The sequence below is a fragment of the Ruditapes philippinarum genome, unplaced genomic scaffold (assembly GCF_026571515.1).
Source record: "Ruditapes philippinarum isolate M1 unplaced genomic scaffold, ASM2657151v2 ctg486_1_1_1_1, whole genome shotgun sequence".
Classification (NCBI taxonomy): Eukaryota; Metazoa; Mollusca; class Bivalvia; order Venerida; family Veneridae; genus Ruditapes; species Ruditapes philippinarum.
Genome location: NW_026860123.1, coordinates 297,081 through 320,647, shown reverse-complemented (window position 1 = coordinate 320,647; position 23,567 = coordinate 297,081). Strand labels below are relative to the sequence as shown.

The window sequence follows — 23,567 nt, the reverse complement described above, 5'->3', positions numbered from 1 at the left end:
AAATAAGAAAGGTTTACAAATAATAAAAACAAGAGCACCGCTAGGCGGAACATTATATGCCCGAAAGTGTTTTTTTTTATATTAAGGATGAAGCATTTGTAAGTCATTACATAAATTAAATAAAGTATTACCTCCTTCCAATAGCAATCCTCCTATAAAGTTTGAATATTGTGGGCCAAATAGAAATTAAGTTATGCTCCGGAAACTGTTTTCAGTTTTAAAGTAATAGTGACCTTGACCTTTAACCTTGTGACCCCAAAATCAATAGGGGTATTCTACCAAATATGGACAATCATCCTATGAAGTTTGAACACTATGCTCCGGAAACCAAATTGCTATCAGACAGACGGACGGATAGACAGACAGACGGACGCCAGGGGGTATAACATAATATGCCTGAAATTCTTTCGTATGTAACGTAAATTTTGTCACATCAAAGTGTAATATTAGTGTAATATTGTAATGACTATTACACTCCTGCAGCATGGTTTGTGATAAAATATATTGCTAATAATATAGTTTATCAGAAACCCTTGCCGCTTTTACGACTCCGTAAAAATGGTATTGCACCGCCATGCATATAATTTGACGTGACATCATTTGTATTGTACAAATAGTGTTTAGAAGCGCAAAATGTTAGCGTTTTACTATAGGCATGTCAATGAAAAATGGTCCTTTTTCACATCAAACAGTCTTTATTTTTGGTATGTGATAATTCATGAAAGTTCATTACTGAATTTATTGAACTCATTAAATAAAGTAATATTATGCTCCCCAGAGCTCACATAATATAATTTCATCCAACTTGTTCAATAAATTCAGTATTAAACTTATCCTCTTTATAGTGTTAATATAATTGTTATAAATTTGTACTAATGGCATTGTTTAATTGAGCTCTTGATTCATTATACAATTATTTTGTCTTAATATGTAACAAATACATTATTTCACAGTGTTCATTGCCGAAGTGAAATTGATTTTCTCATTGTGTTCTAAAATGTATGTTTTACACAATATTAATATACATGTATGTCTTATATTGTCAATGTTGTTGATTTTTCATGTTTGGTCGGAATCCTTGACACTTTTTAGCTCACCTGTCACAAAGTGACAGGGTGAGCTTTTGTGATCGCTTTTCGTCTGGCGTCCGTCCGTCCGTAAACTTTTACTTTAAATGACATCTCCTCATAAACCACTAAGCCAATTTCATCCAAACTTAACATGAATGTTCCTTTGGTGGTCACCTTTAAAAATTGTTCAAAGAATTTAATTCCATGCAGAACTCTGGTTGCCATGGCAACCGAAAGAAAAAACTTTAAATATCTTCTTTTAAAAAACCATAAGAGCTAGAGCTAAGATATTTGGCATGAAACATCTTCTAGTGAGTGTCTACCAAGTTTGTTCAAATAAAAGCCCTGGGGTCAAAATTAGCCCCGCCCCAGGGGGTCATTGATTTTCCCTATATGCATATAGTAAAAACTTAAAAAATTCTCTTTTAAAGAACCCAAAGAGCTAGAGCTAAGATATTTAGCATGAAACATGTTCTAATGGGTGTCTACCAAGTTTGTTCAAATAAAAGCCCTGGGGTCAAAATTGGCCCCAACCCGGGGGGTCATTGATTTTCCCTATATGCATATAGTAAAAACTTAAAAAATTCTCTTTTAAAGAACTCAAAGAGCTATGGCTAAGATATTGAGCATCAAACATGTTCTAATGGGTGTCTACCAAGTTTGTTCAAATAAAAGCCCTGGGGTCAAAATTGGCCCCGTCCCAGGGGGTCATTGATTTTCCCTATATGCATATAGTAAAAACTTAAAAAATCTTCTTTTAAAGAACTCAAAGAGCTATGGCTAAGATATTGAGCATCAAACATGTTCTAATAAGTGTCTACCAAGTTTTGTTCAAATAAAAGCCCTGGGGTCAAAATTGGCCCCGCCCCGGGGGGTCATTGATTTTCCCTATATGCATATAGTAAAAACTTAAAAAATCTTCTAAAAAAGAACCCAAAGAGCTAGAGCTAAGATATTTAGCATGAAACATGTTCTAATGGGTGTCTACCAAGTTTGTTCAAATAAAAGCCCTGGGGTCAAAATTGGCCCCGCCCCGGGGGGTCATTGATTTTCCCTATATGCATATAGTAAAAACTTAAAAAATCTTCTTTTAAAGAACTCAAAGAGCTATGGCTAAGATATTGAGCATCAAACATGTTCTAATAGGTGTCTACCAAGTTTGTTCAAATAAAAGCCCTGGGGTCAAAATTGGCCCCACCCCAGGGGTTCATTTATTTTCCCTATATGCATATAGTAAAAGTTAAAAAATCTTCTTTTAAAGAACCAAAAGAGTTAGAGCTAAGATATTTAGCATAAAACATGTTCTAATAAGTGTCTACCAAGTTTGTTCAAATAAAAGCCCTGGGGTCAAAATTGGCCCCGCCCCGGGGGGTCATTGATTTTCCCTTTATGCTTATTGTAAAAACTTAAAAAATCTTCTTTTAAAGAACTCAAAGAGCTATGGCTAAGATATTTAGCATCAAACATGTTCTAATAGGTGTCTACCAAGTTTGTTCAAATAAAAGCCCTGGGGTCAAAATTGGCACCGCCCCGGGGGTCATTGATTTTCCTTATATGTGTAAAGCAAAAACTTAAAAATCTTCTTTGAAAAAACCCAAATAGCTAGAGTTAAGATATTAAGCATGAAACATCTTTTAGTGAGTGTCTACAAAGTTTGTTCAAAATAAAAGACCTGGGGTCAAAAATGGCCCTGCCCCGGGGTCATTGATTTTCTTTATATGTGTATTGCAAAAACTTAAAATCTTCTTTGAAAAAACCCAAATAGCTAGAGTTTAGATATTAAGCAAGAAACATCTTCTAGTAAGTGTCTACAATGTTTGTTCAAATAAAAGCCCTGGGGTCAAAACTGGCCCGGCCCCAGGGGTGTCATTGTTTTTAACTTTATGTGTATAGTAAAAACTTATTAGTAAAAAATCTTCTTTTAAAAAGCCCAATGAGCTAGAGCTTAGATGTTTAGCATGAAACATCTTCTTATGGGTGTCTACCAAGTTTGTGCAAATAAAAGCCCTTGGGTTAAATTGGCCCTGCAACGTTGGGGGGGTGGGGGTTTGGGGGGGGGGGTATATACAGGTGAGCGACCTCAGGGGCCATCATGGCCCTCTTGTTTTATATTTTATTGTTTATAGAAGATTCTTACATTTGTCAAGACATACACTTGGTGCTTATTACTAGAAAGTTACTAGATCTAAGTACTTCTGTGGAAAATGCATCACATTTAATATTATAACTGGCCTTTTATCTATTAGCGGCACTTTCAAGTTTTATACGATCAATGTTATTGTGATGAAGAACTTCACTTTGTTTATGCTCTTTTATGTTTAGAGAAATTTTTGATAAAATAATTTATGATTAGACTACTTATAATAATTGTAAAAAATATGAAATCCGCATTTTAATATTTATGATATATTTTGAATAATGCTTGTAGTAAACAATGTTTTTACCTGAGTAAGATCTCAAGTACATGTTCTGTACATCAGGAAATGTGATTCTGTAGTTTTGTTGTACTTAACCAATCATTGGCTCATCTAAGTCATTCATGAATATGAAATATATCTAAATACTTTAAGATATTATATTTAAAATTTTAATATTTGATGCAGTCACCATTCTTTATACTAAAATGTAAATGTAATTAAATATTTAATATTTGATGCAGTCACCTTTCTTTATACTTATATTTTAAATTTTATCCACCGATTATTGTATGAGAGGTGATCATTGAAGTAACAACTTTATATTAAATGAGACTTACATAATTGGTTTCCAGATCTTTCATCTGAGCCTAAGCAGTTCTTCTTGCTATTGAAACTCGTGTTTACGCATACCCCATGTCAATAATTTGAAGTGGCCGTCGAGATATTCCCTATTCCGTTACCTGCAGGAATGAACCTTTATCATCAGTGTAGAACCATGACAGCCTGCACCTGCATGCAGTCTTACCAGGCTCTATACTGTTAGTAGCTTATTTTTTTTTTTTTTTGAATTCTGAATACCCTGTAAACTTAAAATGGACTGTTCCAGATGCAAAGCAGTACAGTTGTAATCAACAAATATTTGTTAAAAACCTTGTATATAAAGATATAACAGAAAACTATCAAGTACTTATAAGCCAAGGACCATTAGCAGTAATCTAATGTTATTGTTAACATATGTCTCCTGATCACATATTTTGTCATAGTCAAGTGATTTGGCAGAATATTAAATCAAATAATGAGGAATGTTAGATATTTTTTTTGTTTGTTCATTTTTATAAGGGAAAAAATCCATTTTCATGCTTTAAAGCTGCATACAGATGACCCAAAATATTTCAAGAAAATCAACTTTATGAAAATTGTAAGATTTTCAGATGAATATTTTTTTTTACAGTTCAAAACTTGTTTTACATGTTTTATGGTATGACTAACAAAGTAGGGGCTATTTTTGCATATTCTGACCTAATTTTGATAACATTCATAGATTTTAAGTACAGTTTGTAATCTGTAAATTACTTTCTGATTTTATCCAAAAAAAAAATGTTTCATTAAATGTTAACATTCTTACATTTGTGTAAACCATAATATTTTTGTACAGTTTATATGTTTGTTCTATATTTATGATAATGCATATATACATATATCTTTTTATCAATAAATGTTATCAATTTAAATATATAAATGTTGTTTTTTTATGCCACTGCAGCATCTGTGATGCTGTGGCAGATAGCGATTCCCCGTTGTGTGTGTGTGTGTGTGTTTGTACGTTTGTCTGTTATATAGTGAACTTAAAAAATCTTCTTGTGAAAAACCACTAGTCCAATTTCTACCAAACTTTTGGTTCCTTGGGTAAAGGGCTTCCAAAGTTGTTCAAAGAATTCTATTCCATGCAGAAATCTTTAAGTAATTATAAGAATAAATTTCAAAAATCTTCTTGTAAAGACCCACACAGCCTAGAACTTAGATATTTTACATAAGGCTTTGTCTGGTAGACCTCTACAAAGATTTTTAAAAATTGGCCCTGCCCCAGGGGTCATTGATTTTCTCTATGTACATTTAGTAAAAACTTAAAAAGTCTTCTTGTCTGAAGGTACAAGGCTTAGAGCTTTGATATTTTGTATATATCATCTATAGGTCCTCTACCAAAGTTGTTCAAGTTTCGCCTCTAGTGTCAAAATTGGCCCTGCCCCAGCGGTGATAGGTTTTCCTTACACATATTTAGTAAAAACTTGAAAAGTCTTCTTCTCTGAATATAGTAACAAGAGGGCAATGATGGCCCTGAAGTCGCTCACCCGTATATAGGCCCCCAGAGCGGGGCCAGGGCTTTTATTTGAACAAACTTGGTAGACACCCATTAGAAGATGTTTCATGCCAAACATTTAAGGTCTAACTGGTTGAGTTTAAAAAAAAAAAAAAAAATTAAGTTTTAACTATACACATATAGTTAAAAGCAATGACACCCCTAGGGTGGGGCCAGTTTTGACCCCAGGGCTTTTATTTGAACAAACTTTGAAGACACTCACTAGAAGATGTTTCATGCTTAATATCTAAACTCTAGCTATTTGGGTTTTTTTCAAAGAAGATTTTTTTTAAAGTTTTTGCTTCACACATATAAGGAAAATCAATGACCCCCGGGGCACGGCCAATTTTGACCCCAGGGCTCTTATTTAAACAAATCTGGTAGACACCCATTAGAATGTTTCATGCTAAATATCTTAGCTCTAGCCCTTTGGGTTCTTTAAAAGAAGATTTTATAAGTTTTTACTATATGCATATAGGGAAAATCAATGACCCCCTCGGGCGGGGCCAATTTTGACCCTAGGGCTTTTATTTGAACAAACTTGGTAGACACCCATTAGAAAATGTTTCATACTAAATATCTTAGCTCTAGCTCTTTGGGTTCTTTAAAAGAAGATTTTTTAAGTTTTTACTATATGCATATAGGGGAAATCAATAACCCCCGGGGCGGGACCAATTTTGACCCCAGGGCTTTTATTTGAACGACTTGATAGACACTCACTAGAAGATGTTTCATGCCAAATATCTAAGCTCTAACTCTTTGGATGTTTTAAAAGAAGATATTTTAAGTTTTTTCTATCGGTTGCCATGGCAACCAGAGTTCTGCATTGAATTAAATTCTTTGAACAATTTTTAAAGGTGACCACTAAAGGAACATTCATGTGAAGTTTGGATGAAATTGGCTTAGTGGTTTATGAGGAGATGTCATTTAAAGTAAAAGTTTACGGACGCCGGACGAAAAGCGATCACAAAAGCTCACCCTGTCACTTTGTGACAGGTGAGCTAAAAACAGAAACTAAAAATGTTTTCTGAATAGTACAACGCTACAACTTAGATTTTTGACATAAAACTATGTCTGGTGGACTTGTTGTATCAAGATTGTATGAATTAAAAACCCTTGTCAAAATTTTGCCTAGCCCAAGGGGGACAGTGACCTACTTTCTTTGTCCTTTGATGTGCAGCTATGTAATTTGGATCACGTGCACAGTTTGAGATTTAGAATTGAATATTAATATCAGTCAACCTACACTACTATTTATGGTGGCATAGCATTTTTTTACAAATGAATCTTGCTTTTCACTTTTTATAATTGTAACCAACTGGGAGCTGTGGACTAGTAAATACGATGCCAGCACATCAACCTAGAAGTTAAGAGGTCAAGTCTTGTAGGAGACACTGCCATGTTTTTTAAACAAAACCTCTATACTGGTTAATCCAGAAGTGCCAGCCAATAATGCTTTTCACACAAATCAGACTAAAGATAACACATATATACAACTTAAATTGTTTTGGATATATTTCTTCATTATCTTTTGCACATCTTTCTGTTTTAAAGTGTCCATGCTGATATTAATTTTGTAAGAAATTCAAACTTTATCTTTTTAGGCTTTTGGACCCCAGTGGAGTTACTTTAAAATTAACTAGCCAACCAGGTACATTTTATCCATATTCACTAAAAAGAAACTGCCTGATGAGTGGCAGGGCAATTTGTTTTGGTTGGTGATTTAGTTGATACCAAATGGTATGTTCATATGTCAACATTCTTCAAACCTCTGAGCACTTGCCTATGAAAGAATGAACACCTTGGTGGAGCAACTATCCTTCTGCAACGCTGCATGATAGCTCCACAATTATCCAATACCTTATAGAATTTGAACAGACAACAACAAGGGGAAAGTTATGTGAGGATAGCTATGTAAGCCACTCTGCTACGACAAACTTGCAATTCAGACTAGTGTCGGCGGCCCAATAACAAACCATTAAATACACAACCAAGGTACATTAATTCATGTTTATTTATTGATTTTTATATATTCATAATAAAAACCCCTATCTAGTCACTTATCAGTAATTAAGTTATTTTGGCAAAAGTCATAGCTGGCTGAATTTTTCCATTTTCTTCTCTACCAGGCAATATAACAACAAACAAACTGTTACTAGGAAGTCCCATCAGGATTTTCCAGAATCGGCGATCCAGCTTCCACAAACAACTCTGAAAGAAAAATTAATATGATTATACATGTAAAACAAAACTGTTGTTAAATATATAATAATGTATAGTGAATTTGTTTTCATTTGATCTAAACGATTAACATAAACAAGGTGAAGGGATTCCAAAAATGGCAATTCATATCAAAAGACACAACAACCTTTCTATACCAAGATAAAAATTAAACAAATCAACAAAATACATGTACGATTAGTAGACCAAGAAAATAAAATTAATGCAACCTGATTAAGTCGTTATATATCTTGAAATTTTCCTTAAAAATGATGCGGTCCATTTCAGATATTTAGGTTGGTACGGGTTAATTAGAAGTTCATACTGTAATTTTTCAATGCCTAAAGTAATAACTTCTTAACCATATTGTCGTAAAACTGCATGGTCATTTTAATGGGATCTATTGAAAGCATGACGATTCAATAACAAGATTACCCTCTGGCAAACCAAACTCTTTTGAATGATTAGATCCACTTTTCAATATATATTAGATAACTAAGTAAAGAAACAAAATCTTTGAATGTTAAAAAAGAAATTTCAAATCCTTTATTTCAGATTACCAACAACAATGTCAACATTGAAGCCATCAAATAATTTATGAGCTTTATATGTATACTAATAGACCCTATCTTTGTATACTCACTTTTATCTCTTCTTCATCATCTGATTGGTCAGCACTCCTCTCTTTTGAATTGCTTGCATCTGATTGGTCATCACTCAACTGAGAAGATTCTGATTGATCATTACCTTCATTCCTTATTGTTTTGGGGGATTGTGATTTGTCAGGTTCCTGCTTTCCATTCAAATTGCTTATTTCCGATTGGTCAAGCTTTCTTTTTTCTTTCAAATAATTTTTGAAACCATATAAATGTGTAAAGCAAAATCCAACATCTCTAATTTTGTCTATTGTTTGTTTTTCACTCTCCTTATCTTTCATGCAAGTAATAATTGGTAGGTCTTTAGGATACAAATCCAAACTGCTTGGCTCATCAATTATTGCTCCTGAAATTTGAATTTACATGTCTGTATTCACAAAGGGTGAAAAACAATCATACAGGAATTAACAGTTTTGTAGTATTTCCAATTGCATAATATATTGATTACTTCACAGATAAATTTTAGTTTATTGCAGAAGTTCTTTCTACATTATTATTGTAAGTCACATACAAGCATCCTAGAAGTCTTAAATTTTTTCTTATAGAGGCTTCCATCTTCTTCATTACGTAATTTGAAAGTTTAATACTGGCATATTTTATGGTTTCTTTTTTTTACAGAAATAGAGTACATTAAATCTTAGAATAATTCTTTATCTTACCGTCTCGTCTTTGAAGTCTATTATTCCGTATTCTTATGATAAAATTCTCAATGAATTTACTGCCTTCATTTTGAAAGAACAGGCGTCTTTTCCATGTATCGGATTTGTTTTCACTTGGTGTTGTTATGGTTTTAGTCAAATTTGAACACTCGCCAGAGTCTGTTGTAGAATTACCACTTTCATTCATGTCTTTATCTTCTTGTACAGTTTCAACTGTGATATCCTTCAACTTTTTATCAGTATCTGTATCATTCAACTTTTTATTAGTATCTGTACTTTCTTCACATTTAGAATTACTATTATCATTAGTCACTTCTGTGTTTTCACTAGGTTTATCAGTGATCATTTCTACAAGTTCAGCTTTATCATCATCAACATTATCTGATGTTATTGGAGATTCAGCTACACTGTCACTTACAGAATTAGATAAATCTGGTTCAAGCATTGATATATCACCAAACTCAATATCTGAAATGTAAAGATGTGTTGAAAAATAAACAACCACCATTTTAAGAGCTTGAAACATTTATAATTAGTTATGAAGTCAGTTTCAAAATTAGTCAGTTAAGCTTTCAAGAATGGCAAAAGAAATAATGTAAATGTTGACTACAGAGCTTTATAAGTTAAATTATATTATTGAAGTCCAATGACATTTGTATTTACTTTAATGGTCATAAACCTGCTGTGACTTGTGAATTATTTCAATTATGCACATGATGCATAATGTCATATAATGAATCACATTCTTCTATTCTAACAAGGTTTTACTAGTCAAAGGTAGCAAACAACAACAAGTTTATATTAAGGAAAGTGAAGAGAGTCATTATGTCCTAAAGTTGACAATGATGACTTTTCTACAACAGCTGTCTATAAGACAGCACACTTTACAATAAGGAAAGAGGCACAACTCTGTAAGAAAGTAACTCTCTATATTCTTCGATAAGTCAAGTGAACAATGGTTTTACTATTTCTAAGCTTGAGGAGAACTAGCTCCATGGTAGCCTGAGCATCTTCTACTGAACTGTGACCTCCTGAACCTTCTTGAATCCCCTTTCTGTAAATATCACAAATTCATACAAGAGCCATGTCAACATGGCCATCCCCCGCCGAATGTGTTTGCTCATTGGAAGAATGTATATGTAGTAGAGCAGAATAATTCCATTTTAAGAGGTCTTTTGGTAATGAAAACTGATGGCTATTGTGATTACAGATTTGAAACCTATGTGAATACTGATGGCTGAAAATAACAAAGGGCAATAACTGAAAAATAATGCAGGGTAGGTTATCATTTTTGTGTGCTGCATCCCTCCTCAGTAAAATCTATCCACCTATGAAGTTTCAAGTTGATACCTCAAATACTTTTTGAGAAAAAAATTGAATTGAAAAATTAAGTATGAAAAATAACAAAGGGCAATAACTCAAAAATTATAAAAGGTACAGTTATCATTCTTGTGCAGTGCACACCTCCTGAGTGAGATCTATGCACCTATGAAGTTTCATTTTGATATCTCAAAGGCTTTTTTGAGTTATGCTCTGGACAAAAATTAATTTTGAAAAATAACAAAGGGCAATAACTCAAAAATAATGCAGGGCAGAGTTATCATTCTTTAGCACTGCACTCCTCCTCAATGAGATCCATCCACCTATGAAGTTTCAAGTTGATACCTCAAATACTTTTTGAGATAAGCTCTGGACAAAATAGCATGAAAAAAACAACAAAGGGCAATAACTCAAAAATAGTATAGGGAAGAGTTATCATTCTTGCGCACAACATTCCTCCTCAATAAGATCTATCCTTCTATGACATTTCATGTTGATATCTCAAACACTTTTTGAGTTATGCTCCACTCAGGTGAAAAATTAGGTATGAAAAATAACAAAGGGCAATAACTCAAAAATTATGAAAGGAAGAGTTATCATTCTTGTGCACTGCACACCTCCTGAGTGAGATCTATGCACCTATGAAGTTTCATGTTAATATCTCATAGGCTTTTGGAGTTATGCTCTGGACAAAAATCAATTTTGAAAAATAACAAAGGGCAATAACTCAAAAATCATGCAAGGTAGAGTTATCATTCTTGTGCACTGCACTCCTCCTCAATGAGGTCTATCCACCTATGAAGTTTCAAGTTGATAACTCAAATACTTTTAGAGATATGCTCCGGACAAAAATTTCGGACGGAAGGTCGGACGGACGGAGACTATTTCTATATCCTCCGCCGAAAATTTTCGGCGGGGGATAATAACTACAGGTACAGAATATCAAAAATGAGTGAGACAATAGAGCACTTATACATGAAATGTTTCGATATTTTCTGCTTTATATTTTACCTCCTGTATTTGTCCATAAAAAAAGAGCAAAAAGATTATTTGACTGACTTCTGTTTATTGGAGTCATGTTTTCTTCTGAATAGTTATTATTGTAATGTCATGATAGTGACATAGTAAAATATGAAATATATAGCATAATGTAAAATTGGCCTTTATACACAATGACTTATACATTATAGGCCATGAATCTGTTTCCTATAGGAAAAAACAACTCAAATGAAGAACAGGTAATTCTTTTCATGTATTCCATCATTTAAATCTATCACATTTGTTTCAAAAATAGAAAATAAAAACTTTGGAAAGCTTACTCACTGATCAGAAAACAAGAATTTATCAACAGCCTTCTCTCTTTACTAATCTTTTGAAAACATGTAGTTACATCATAGAAAATTTGAAATATATACCTGAGAAATATAGAGGAAAGTCTTTTCAATCCAGCTTTCATATTCCTGTTTCCTGTAAGGTTGTATATGACACTTGTGTCTATAATGTATGGATGAAATATCTGAAATATAAAAAGTGTTTGCCTAATGCTCTTAACAAAAAATACTACACTTACTATCATTTTCACAATGTCAACATTTAAACTATTGGACAAGTTAAATGTTCTCAAATAAGGTTTTATTTCAAAATTGAAGATGAGGGCCAAGAGCAAATTTGTACATAATTCATAACATAGAATTTGATAATGAAGAAAAATAGACTACTTTCTAAATGCAATTTCAAATTTAAAATAGAAAAAAAATCAACAAAGACAAAAATTTGCCTGAAATTTTTGATCTGAAAATAAGCTGCAATGCCTGGCCACCAACCCCTTCCATACCTTACATGACCTGAGAACTCCATAAATTTTTCTTGTAAATAATTACAAGTGTTTTGTTATTATAACATACCTTCATACTAGAGAGATCACTACAGATGGACTGTCCACACAAGATGGCGTCAGGAGGGAGAAATGCCTGTATGACTCGCTGTACATCTTGTATCCTAGTTCTTACAGGATCTAATATCTTCTTTGTTATACCACTGAATCTGTATAAACAAACAGAGGAATGATAACAATTCTTCTTGCAACCCTCTTAGATCCCTTCTGAATCAAACAAAAGCTGTCACAAAACATGCTTAATTTTTCTACTAGCTCAACAATAATATAAGATCTATGCAGGAATTTTCTTAGTTCCCATAAAGAAATAATTCAATAAAAATCCTGGCTAGATTTTTGATATTTCAGCCAGTTACCTACAATCATGATCCTGATGAATCTGCAAGCAAAGTTTATAACCTAGCATAATTATACTCACAAAGGGGAATAACTGATCAAAAACTATGTTAGTATCAGATCTATAATTTTTACAGGTGAAATTTTTAGTGAATAACCTCGAAAGAAATTACATGCGAAACATTAACTAAAACTTTTATATTCTTACAAAGGGATATAATTCATTAAAGATGTACGACAGTGTTATCAGTCATGGACAATGACCTAACATTACAATTATTATATACAATAATGTTTGAATTTTCAGAATACCTGCAATGGTTAATGGGAATTGGTATTGCATACAAAACTATATCGAAGTATTATGCCATCATTATGATGAGCAGCATAGCTTAATAATTCCTAGATAAAAATTTATTCAACAATACATTCATAAATACATTGAATTTTCTTATTATAAAATACCAGGTTCTTAAGTAAATGATAAGTACACTAAACAAGACTTAGAACTTACTGTGTAACATAATTAGTAACAGGTGCCCATGGTTTAACAAGCGTGTCATAGACAACCTGTAAGTTCTCATCTACAAATGACACTCTAGCTAGGTCCATACTGGAAGCTTTTGTTTGTACCTACAGAATAAAGAAAATCTTGTATACATTTAAAAGGAAGTAAACTTCATTTATATATACGAACCTAAATCTAAGCTTTAAATGGTAATAAAAGAAAACATACATGTAAACAAATATAAGTCATGTTTTGATAAACATTTTTGTCACAGACAAAGTTATAAACTTTCAATAAAAACATGTGCAGGAGTTTATTCATATAAAGAGGATACTAAATGAGTGTAGATTCAATACTACATTTATTTAACGAGTTTTATAAAATTATATTCTGCGAGCCTCTAGTGAGCATAATGTTTTACTCAATGAGTTCAATAAATTAAGTAATGGATCTACACAAATATAATATTCTTTTTATCACATAATCAACATAAAAACTGTATTAAGTAAATATGATTTTTTGTTATGACATGCCTATAGTGTAAAGCCAACATTTATCGTGTCTTACGCTATGTTTGTATAACGCAAATAATGTCACATTATTGCCCCCAAATTCAAAATAGTGTTTCACATATTATAACATACCATTTCACAATCCACTGCAAACAAAGGACTCTTCTCTGTAACTTGCTTGTACTCTCTTTTTGAAAACACGAAACTTTTGTACCTGTCTTAATAAAGGAACAGATATTACAATGTTTTTAAACAATAAGATTATACTAGAAATGTGTCCATAGGACACGGGTGCCCCCACCGCGCCACTGTTCTGTCAATCTTTTTACTATGTCAAGGGAAATAACTCTACAAATACTGAATAAATCCACAAGCGAAACCCCAGGTGCAAATCTCAATATGCTGAGCAACCTGCCCATAAGGTTTAATGACTATGTCAAATCCTTTTTGAGTAACTTGCGTCACAAGTTGAAAATTGCAAAAAATTTCTAAGTGAAGGGCAATAACTCTAAAAATACTAAATAAATCCAGACAAAAATAACTGTCGCACAACTGCACATGCTGATCAATATTCCTGTAAAGTTACATGACTCTAGGTCAAATACTTTTTGAGTTACGTGCGACACATGTTGAAAATTGCAAAATTTTACTAAGTCAAGGGCAATAACTCTGAAAATACTAAAAATATCCAGACGAAAATACCCAGGTGCACAACTACACATGCCGATCAACATTCCTGTAAAGTTTCATGACTCTAGGTCAAATACTTTTTGAGTTACGTGCGACACAAGTTGAAAATTGCAAAATTTTACTAAGTCAAGGGCAATAACTCTGAAAATACTAAAAATATCCAGACGAAAATACCCAGGTGCACAACTACACATGTTGATCAACATTCCTGTAAAGTTTCATGACTCTAGGTCAAATACTTTTTGAGTAACATGCGACACAAGTTGAAAATTGCAAAATTTTACTAAGTCAAGGGCAATAACTCTGAAAATACTAAAAATATCCAGACGAAAATACCCAGGTGCACAACTACACATGTTGATCAACATTCCTGTAAAGTTTCATGATTCTAGGTCAAATACTTTTTGAGTAACATGCGACACAAGTTGAAAATTGCAAAATTTTACTAAGTCAAGGGCAATAACTCTGAAAATACTAAAAATATCCAGATGAAAATACCCAGGTGCACAACTACACATGCTGATCAATATTCCTGTAAAGTTTCATGACTCTAGGTCAAATACTTTTTGAGTTACGTGCGACACAAAAGTGAACGGACGGACAGACGGAAGGACGGACGGACAAGGGTAAATCTAAATGCCCGCCACTAACGTGGGGGCACAATAAATCTAAATGTCCGACACTAACGTGGGGGCACAAAAATATCATCTTATATGTTTAACTTTTCATATCATTTTTATTTAATTAATAATTGAATCAACATATAAGGTAAATAAAAAACACTTAGAGCCTCACTTCCAATACTGTCTTTTTTAAGCTTCTCTGTGAGGATTTAAGTGTCTGTCACATATAAATATAATTACCATATAATATTGATTTTGTTTGTTTGTTTGTTTGTTTGATTGGGTTTTACGTCACACCGACACAGTATAGGTCATTTGGCAACGTTCCAGCTTTACTGGTGGAGGAAGACCTCAGGTGCCCTTCCTTGCATTATTTCAGGCATGAATCGGCACCTGAGTAGAACCAACAATGTTCCATAAGCTAGCTGGATAGCTTCCTCACATGATAGAATTCAAAGTCCCAGTTCGGATTCAAAGCCACAGCGGTGAGTGGCAAATGGTTTGAAGTCAACAACCTTAACCACTCGCCCACAGACACCCCTTCTAATATTGATATTGCCACAATAAATTAATAACTGTACGCAACAATGAAGCACACAGAGGTGTAAACCAGCAGTCCATAAATTAAAATGCTTAAAAGCACAAATAAAACCTTGGCATCTTCATAGTCCTTCAAAATATCCAAAACATCAATGTCTTCTTTAAATGACAGACTTGGGACATTTTTTCAAACCAATTATAACATTTTTAGATAAAGTGTATGAACCTATTTTCTAAAATCTAATAAATTCAATACATATACTTACTGTTTCCAGTATTGACAGGTGTAGGGATACCCTCACATATCATCTGTGCTGCGTTCAACATTAACCATCTCCGATCATAGTTATCCATCTCGTATGTAGACTCAGATTTATAGACTATCCCACAATCCTCTGTTTTTAATCTCTTATTATCAACATCAGTCTCATCATTTGATCTCTTCCTTTTCTGCCCGGGTGTTTCACTATCAAAGAATTCTAAAGGATTCTCTGCTAAAGAGTTTACAGCCTTTGCCAGATCCCATGCCTGTATACTCTCATTGGAATCTGGATTCTTAGGAATCTTTTTTTCATCATTTTTGAATGTTTTCTTCTTTTCTACAGAATAAAAAGAACCATGACTTTGAATTGTATTTGTACATAATTATGTTTTAACTACTTTAAAAGAAATATGATTGCAGGATACTGCTTTTCATATACATTACTGTTTACATAATGTTTAAAGATCATATTACTTCATGCACCATTCCCCCCTAAAAAAGGAAAATTTTTTTAGAATATTTCAATGTCAAGGTCATTTTTTGAGTGAATGTCAAGATATGTGTTGTTAAATTGAAAGTTCATCCTAAAAGATTACCATGTTCAAGTTTGAAGACAATCCATTCAAAAATAACAAAGTTAAAACCACAAAAAGCAAAAATCAGGAAAAAAGCAAAATTTAGACACTTGACTTTGAAATTCAAGGTCATTTATGAATGAAGATCAAGGTTAGTCTGGTCTACTTAAACAGCTTGTCCCAAAGATTGTTTTGGCCAAGTATGAGGGCAATATACAAAGAACTTAAAAAGTAATGATCAAGGTTAAAGTTTTTGAACAACAATGCCAAGGTGATTGTAACAATACCTCTATTTTTTTTATTTTTTAAAAGTTGAGCTTAAAATCAAAGGTAATGCATAATGTTTACCTAACAATCCTTTTTTCTTCAGCTGTGTAATACTGATAGGAACATTCATAATGTCCTCCCTAGCTGAACTTCCATATTGTAGAGGAGATATCATCTCTACATGCTGAAATAATAATACAGTAAAAACCTGGGTGCTAGAGACAACAATAACAGGTTTATGCATTATGTATACATACTATAATGTATACTAGCAGAGAAGAGCCAGGCCAGTCAGCATATCTGTGACAAGACTCAATATTATTGGCTTCCAAAAATTAATATATTTTCATTGAAATCTATTCAAGTATCAAAAATTAAGTACATATCAAAAATTAAAGCATGAGAAAGTTTATTACACAAATTTAATTAACAATTTAATATCATGGCCTGCCGGCATGGCCAAGTGGTTAATTCATCAGACTAGTAATCTAATGGTTGCTGGCCACTTGGGTTCAAACCCTGTCAGGGCAAGTTGTATCCATGAGCAAGAAACTTTACACTCTTTGCTAAGTACTGGTTAGTTCCAGGAACAGATTCCAGAGTGTTTCAATAAGCTTATAGCTTCCAACACAATCAAACTAAAATAAATTCATATAATTCAATATCATAATGAGGTCTTCAATAACAAGTTTTGTACAAATTCACAAGCATCATTTAAATTTCAAAAAGCTAAGTGTAGTTCTCAATTTTGTTCAAGTATGAAAACCCAATAACCTCATGAAGATTGTACCAGCAACCCTTCAAGTACTAAAACGATGCTCACCCTATTGGGCTAAAAGGGCGGACTAAATTACATGTTATACCCATGTTAATGCAAAATAAGTGGATGATTTTTGTGTAAATTATTATCATTATCTAATATTTACAAACCATATCAAATGCCTGAGCCAGTGTGGGTAATGACTCTGGATACTTTTTGAATTCCTCACTGCTTAATGAATCTAACACAACTGCTACAACTTTACATACTTTACCAACTCTAAGCAGACGACACCATCTGTGAATGACAAACACAAGATAATCTATATACATAATACCTAATTTGTATCACTTTACAGAATTTGATACATTTTAAAAAAACAAATTTAATGTTGTCTGCCATATACTGATATAAATTCAAGTTTTCTTATGGTTGAAACACATGAACTTGCAAAGATATAACTATACTAAGAATAAGGTAAACACCAAACTGGAACTTATAGTGCTCAGCAAAAAGATTGAAGTTCTAGGAATGTTCGTCTATTAGCAGTATAATAAGACTGGATAAGGTATTTAAGATATAAGATATTGCTTTTTCTAAGAAAAAATTTATCAGTGAAGCTGCATTACAAAGTTGTGAATAGTGACTTCAAGAAAACTCTGTTGTTTATTAAACTGAGATTATGTAGGAACAGAACAAAAGGACAGAACAAACATTTTAGGTAAACCTTAAGGCCTATGTCCTAAGTGATAATAGTTTAACCTCAGTTGGCTAGAACTACCGATCTCTCGAAAAAATTTGCACAGACCCTCCAAGTTTGAGCGTCCGAAGTTCGACTGTATATATCAATAAATATATGGTGCGAGTGTATAAATTGTGGAGAGTGTAGAACTCACTTTATATATACATTGTACAATCATTATGTAAATTAAATGCTATTTTCTATGGCAAAACATTATGAGAAAGACATAAAGCAACAATAGTTGAGCTGACTGTGGCAGAAATTGGCAAGGAAAGTATTTAGCATTGAGGATGATAAAAGTTTTTTTTTGGTTGGGTTTTACATCGCACCAACACTGTAAATGTCGTATTGCGACTTTCCAGCATTAGTGGTGAAAAAAGACCTTGCCCCTGTGTATATAATATTTCAAACACAAATGGGTACCCAAGTAGAACCACCAACATTTCATAAGGAAGCTGGATAGCTTCCTCACATGAGAGAATCCTAGGTCCTGACAGGAATCGAACCCACAGCTGTGAGGGGCAAGTAGGTTTAAGTCAACAACCTTTATGATGTTCAGAACTCAGCCATTGACGACACCCCCCCCCCCCCCCAAAGAGACTCATAAAACAAGAGCCCGGTTTGAGCCGGGTGATGCTCCCCGAATAGGTTTTGGACACAGGAAAGTACACTTCTTGTAGTTATGGAAAAAGTTCAAAATGCAAAAATCCAAAGTTAGGCAAGGAAGAGTTACTGTTCTTTGCACTGCACTTCTAATCAAAGTCATCTATCAACCTACAAAGTTTCTTGTTGATATCTCTTATGGCTTCTGAGTTATGTCTCGGACAACTTCAAAAAGTAAAAATAAACAAAGGGCAATTGCTCCAGAATTAGGCAATGCAGAGTTATGATCCTTGTGCACTGCATATCTACCCATTGAGATATATCTACCTACAAAGTTTCATGTTGATATCTCTTATAGTTTTACAGATATGTCCTGGACATGATTTTTCTAAAAGGGGAGATAATTCAAAAATGAGGCTTAACAGAGTAATGGTTCTTTTGCACTGCACTTCTACTCAATGAGATCTATCTACCTACAATGTTTCATTTTGATATCTCTTTTAGTTTTAGAGTTATGTTCTGGACAAAGTTCAAAGTGTTAAAATTAACAAAGGGCAATAACTCCAAAATTAGGACAAAAAGAGTTATTGTTCTTATGCACTGCACATCTACCCATTGAGATCTATTCACATACAAAGTTTCATGTTGATATCTCTTATAGTTTTAGAGTTATGTCCCGGACAAGATTTTTCTATCAGGGGAGATAATTCAAAAAAACAGGCAAAATAGAGTTATGGTTCTTTGACACTGCACCCCCCCCCCCTCAATGCCCTCTACCACTGTATGAAGTTTAAACAAATTATCTCCAAGGTTTTTCAAGTTATACTCCGGACAAGACAACGGACGGACGGATAGACGGATGGACAGACGGACAAGGCGCCCACTATATGCTCCCCCGAAATTTTTCAGGGAGCATAAAAATCCTAGACTTCCATACCTAGGTTTGATACTAGCATCTTTCCCTTGGAGGGCATACAAGAGGAGGTGTTGTACATCAGCCATAAAGAGTGGTGGAGGCACCTTGACCTCTCCCACTTCTGTCTGTACTGGATCATCCCGTATCAGCTCATCTAGAGTCAGGAATACCTTTGGCTTCATCTACATAGATAAACACATCTACTGAGTAAACTATGTAAAACAAAAAATGCATTTACTACAATAATACAATGTCATATTATTTTTAAAACAGCAATTACCATATAAACAAGTAATACAATTTTTGGACAAATATGATTTGCATCTCAATTACACATTATGTCATAAATGTATTTCCAGCTATAAAGCATCTATTTAGGTAGACCCAAGTTGCACCTAACTGCATTATCAAATACATAAACAAGAAGGCACTGAGGTAGTAATAATAACACCAACCTTCTGTAAGCTAGCTCAAAAGCTTCTTCACATTGGTTAAAAATAATTTTTTTTAATCATTATGACATGGAATACTGTCCCTTCATTCTATCATATATAACAAAATTACGTAATTAAAAGTTACTTCATTACATTAATTTATAACGCTGGATTATTCAATTTACAGACAAAAAGTTACCCTACAACAACTTAGTACGTACAAATTATCTAAATCAAGGGTTAATATCCATAGTGAATCATTTTACTGAATTAAACATAACTTATTCTAAATTACCATGGCTGCCTTCTGCCTTTCCCTCATCATCTTCTTATACTCAGCAAACATTTCATCAGCTAAACTTTTCTCCCCACCAGTAGATGAACTCTGTTTAACACTGTTTTGAGTATCTGATGTTGAACCTTGGTCTGGCATATCTGGTTTTTCCAGCTACAAAAATAGAGAATATTTATCATACTTATGGCTTATATTTAAACATTAGCCTACTTATTGAAGTCACAGAAATACATTGATAAATGTATTCAAATGTAATAAAATCATTAAAAATGATTTGTTGAGAACTTGTCAGATTCAATTAAATAAACTTTGAAACATCAATCTTGTATCCAGAAATATATACATGTATCTGGAATTATGCCGCAAATTCAATACTATTACATGCTCAAATAAAAACATTTTAACAATCGTACAAAGTACATGTAGCAATGATATATAGGGATCACTCCTCCATCCGGTCGGTAATTCGGCCGATTCCGTTAAGTCGTGTAACTCTCTGATTGGATTAATTTTGAATTTGATTGGTTGTTTAGCTACCTATATTTAGGTTATTTTTCTCTTGTTTGCCATTCTGTTACTTATTTTGTAGTCGTGATCATGTTTCAAGTCTTTTTTTGCCTACCCACCCTGGCCCATGTGGTTTTGCAATAAGTTTTATTGCATATTAGTACTGCATTTTGGCACGGATTTATATTACAAGGATCTAACACTCCCAGTTAACCCTATATAAATGCTTAAATAACTTGCCGCGCACCCGATATAGGTACATCGATCGATAATGTACCAGCGCAAAGTGTAAATGCCGGTTCGCAACGGATACCTATGAAAGGGTATTAACGTCAAAATTACATCTTGCTTTCTTACGTTACATCATGCTTTCTAACTTGTACATCTTGCATTCTGACTTGTACATGTATATCTTGCATTCTGACTTGTTCATCTTGAATTCTGACTTGTACATCTTGCATTTTGACTTTTACATGTTGCTTTCTTACATGCACATTATGCTTTCTGTTGTGTGCATCTTGCTTAATTGTATGTTGATGTCATTATTTAAGGATCAATTATTATTCATTGTTGATCTAGTATATTAATTCAATAACTTAAACTATTTGGGTCTATTTACTCTTCTTGAATGAAGAATGTCATAAGGTAGAATGACGCATAGCAGAAAGCCGAATGCAGCAAGCATAATACAACGCGACATCTGGTGTAATAATGTGTGACACCCAAATTATGCTAACAGGTGACGCTACAGTTATATTCTCGGTAAACTTTCGTCCGAAGTACCAAACTGACACATCGCAATTTTTCGAATTACAAGAAAGCGATACAGGTCGAGGTATTCTGGTTGAAAACGGGCAAACAGGACGTTTCGGCCCCAAACCAAATCGGCCCCATTTGAAAAATCGGCCCCTGGACGTTTCGGCCCTTTTCCGCGAGACGTTTCGGCCCCACTATAGCATATTGCTTGATTGATTAACAACAATTAATTTAATTACAATTATTTAATTAAACAATTATGACACTTTAATTCTTTAAATAATTATTGATTATCTTTTGATCTCTTGAACCATTTAAATATACGTTAATGTTTTCAAAGCTGTAACAAACAATAAAGGCAGGTTACTTACTTTATAAAACAAACCACTAAAACTTCTGGATTAAGAAAGTTACTTACAATTATTCCTTAGAAAACGTTATCTTTTGATCTTAATTAAAGTATACGTAATTTTTTTCAAGGTGTAACTAATTAACTGTTTATAGCTTTGTGCAGTAAGTAATATCAGAGAAAACTTCAAAAGATTTGAAAAATTGTAAAATTGTAAAAATGTTATTTATAAAAAGTGTCTGTTCACATTTGTTTTGTTTCAAGTAAAACTGTTCTGTACTTGTATTTTCGTATCCATCAAACTCGTCACTGTTAAATGGTTGTTGATGATAATTTAATGTCTGTCTCGTGTATTGTTTTGTGTCTTGCTTCTTAACCATTCAAATAAAATATTATCTATATATGGTGTAAATAATTGTTTATTTGTGAATTATATTTTTTCAAATAAAGTTTATGTTCTGTTCTGTTTGTATTGATTACTTTCCCTCTACTACTATTATAATCTAGTTTTTATACAAAATGATTAAATATAGATATTAATTGATTCATTTATTTATTTATTGAAATGCTATTAATATATCGGTTTAAAATACATTACTTATTCTGGGGCCGATTTGGTAAAGGGCCGAAACGTCCGGGGCCGAAACGTCTTGGGTAGTCTGGGGCCGATACGTCTTGGGGCCGAAACGTCTCGAAATCCATTATGAAAACGGAAGCCTAGACTGGTATCCTGCGCACTTATATGGGAACCATAATAGGACTGGGAGCCAGAATAAACGGAAGCTGTGAATAAAATACCAATTCACAATTTTAAAACGGAAAATGCAAAATAAAAATGAATGATTATTTTCTATTTCATGGTTAAAGTTATTCGCTTCAAGCTTTGCCTTTTTCATACTATACTGCTTTAAAAGTCATCTCGCGACTGAAAGACAATGCTGACAGTAAATTTTTTATCATGTTACATGATGTATAAATGTAACAGGTCTTTTATCATGATCATACGGGGAAGTCAAAGACCGGGCCCGCGAAGCGGGTCCGGGCTTTGGCTTGCCCGGCTATAGACTACACGTGTATATGTAAAAGAAAATCAAATAAAAAACAATTAAAAAATATATAGAATTCTATACCTATCAACGAAATTTTCAGTGTCAGTTCTAGTCGGGCACCGCCATTTACAATGTAACTCAATGATAATAGGCGGGGTATTCCGATAACGTACCAAATCTCAACTTTTCGGATGAATAATAATCGTCGAGTGTTCCGAGTGAAAACGGAAGCAGTGCGTGTAATACCGAATGACACCTTCAAAACGGAAGGAATGAAAGGAATATTTTAAATAACGACTTCCCCGTTCATAGGCTTTGCCTAATTTCATATTATATATTATTAGTTCTGGCTTCCATAACTTTATATGTCGCTTTTATTTTGACGTTGCGACAGGTCTAGCAATTCTATAAAACCTGTTCGCTGAAGTATCTTTAGCTAATATATTATTCAGTTGTGGGAATTAAATTGTGGATTGGGAAATTATTGCCTTACCTTAGTTTTCATGTAATTTTCATCTGTTTTTACTAACTGTATAAAAGCTGCTGCTTTCTTTTTCTTGGATTCTATCCTATCAAAACTTTTCTTTGACATGTTGTAAGTGAAAAGTGCAATTTTTTATTTTAATTGAGGTTTCTCACATGGTAGCTGACATGTTTGTGAGTGGACGCTTGCAACGCAATGAAATATCAGCGCGAAGTTCAATAATATCGTTTAGATGACTCAGATGAAAACAGTGTGCCAGCCGGAA

General features: G+C 33.4%; 1 protein-coding gene across 1 annotated transcript; it reads right to left on the bottom strand.

Annotated features, from left to right (window-relative positions):
• Window positions 1-7,343: 7,343 nt before the first annotated feature.
• On the bottom strand, window positions 7,344-23,494 carry LOC132758972 (uncharacterized). Its single transcript, XM_060750682.1, has 14 exons — window positions 23,312-23,494; window positions 20,158-20,310; window positions 19,450-19,610; window positions 17,338-17,464; window positions 16,489-16,591; window positions 15,570-15,902; window positions 13,583-13,668; window positions 12,945-13,063; window positions 12,105-12,243; window positions 11,616-11,716; window positions 9,846-9,934; window positions 8,881-9,348; window positions 8,209-8,567; window positions 7,344-7,556 (listed from the first exon to the last, which is right to left on the bottom strand). The coding sequence occupies exons 1-14, from the start codon at window positions 23,408-23,410 to the stop codon at window positions 7,416-7,418; spliced, it is 2,478 nt and encodes an 825-aa protein (XP_060606665.1). The 5' UTR covers window positions 23,411-23,494; the 3' UTR covers window positions 7,344-7,415.
• Between the last annotated feature and the right edge of the window lie 73 nt (window positions 23,495-23,567).

Bases quoted from the DNA above. Each gene is read 5' to 3' on its own strand.
- LOC132758972 (XM_060750682.1), bottom strand. From the start codon at position 23,410: ATGTCAAAGAAAAGTTTTGATAGGATAGAATCCAAGAAAAAGAAAGCA. The intron at 13,064-13,582 runs GTATGTTATAAT...TTTATTCTGTAG, and splicing joins TTGCAGTGGATTGTGAAATG to GTACAAACAAAAGCTTCCAG. The intron at 9,935-11,615 runs GTATATATTTCA...TGATATTTACAG, and splicing joins CTTTCCTCTATATTTCTCAG to AAAGGGGATTCAAGAAGGTT.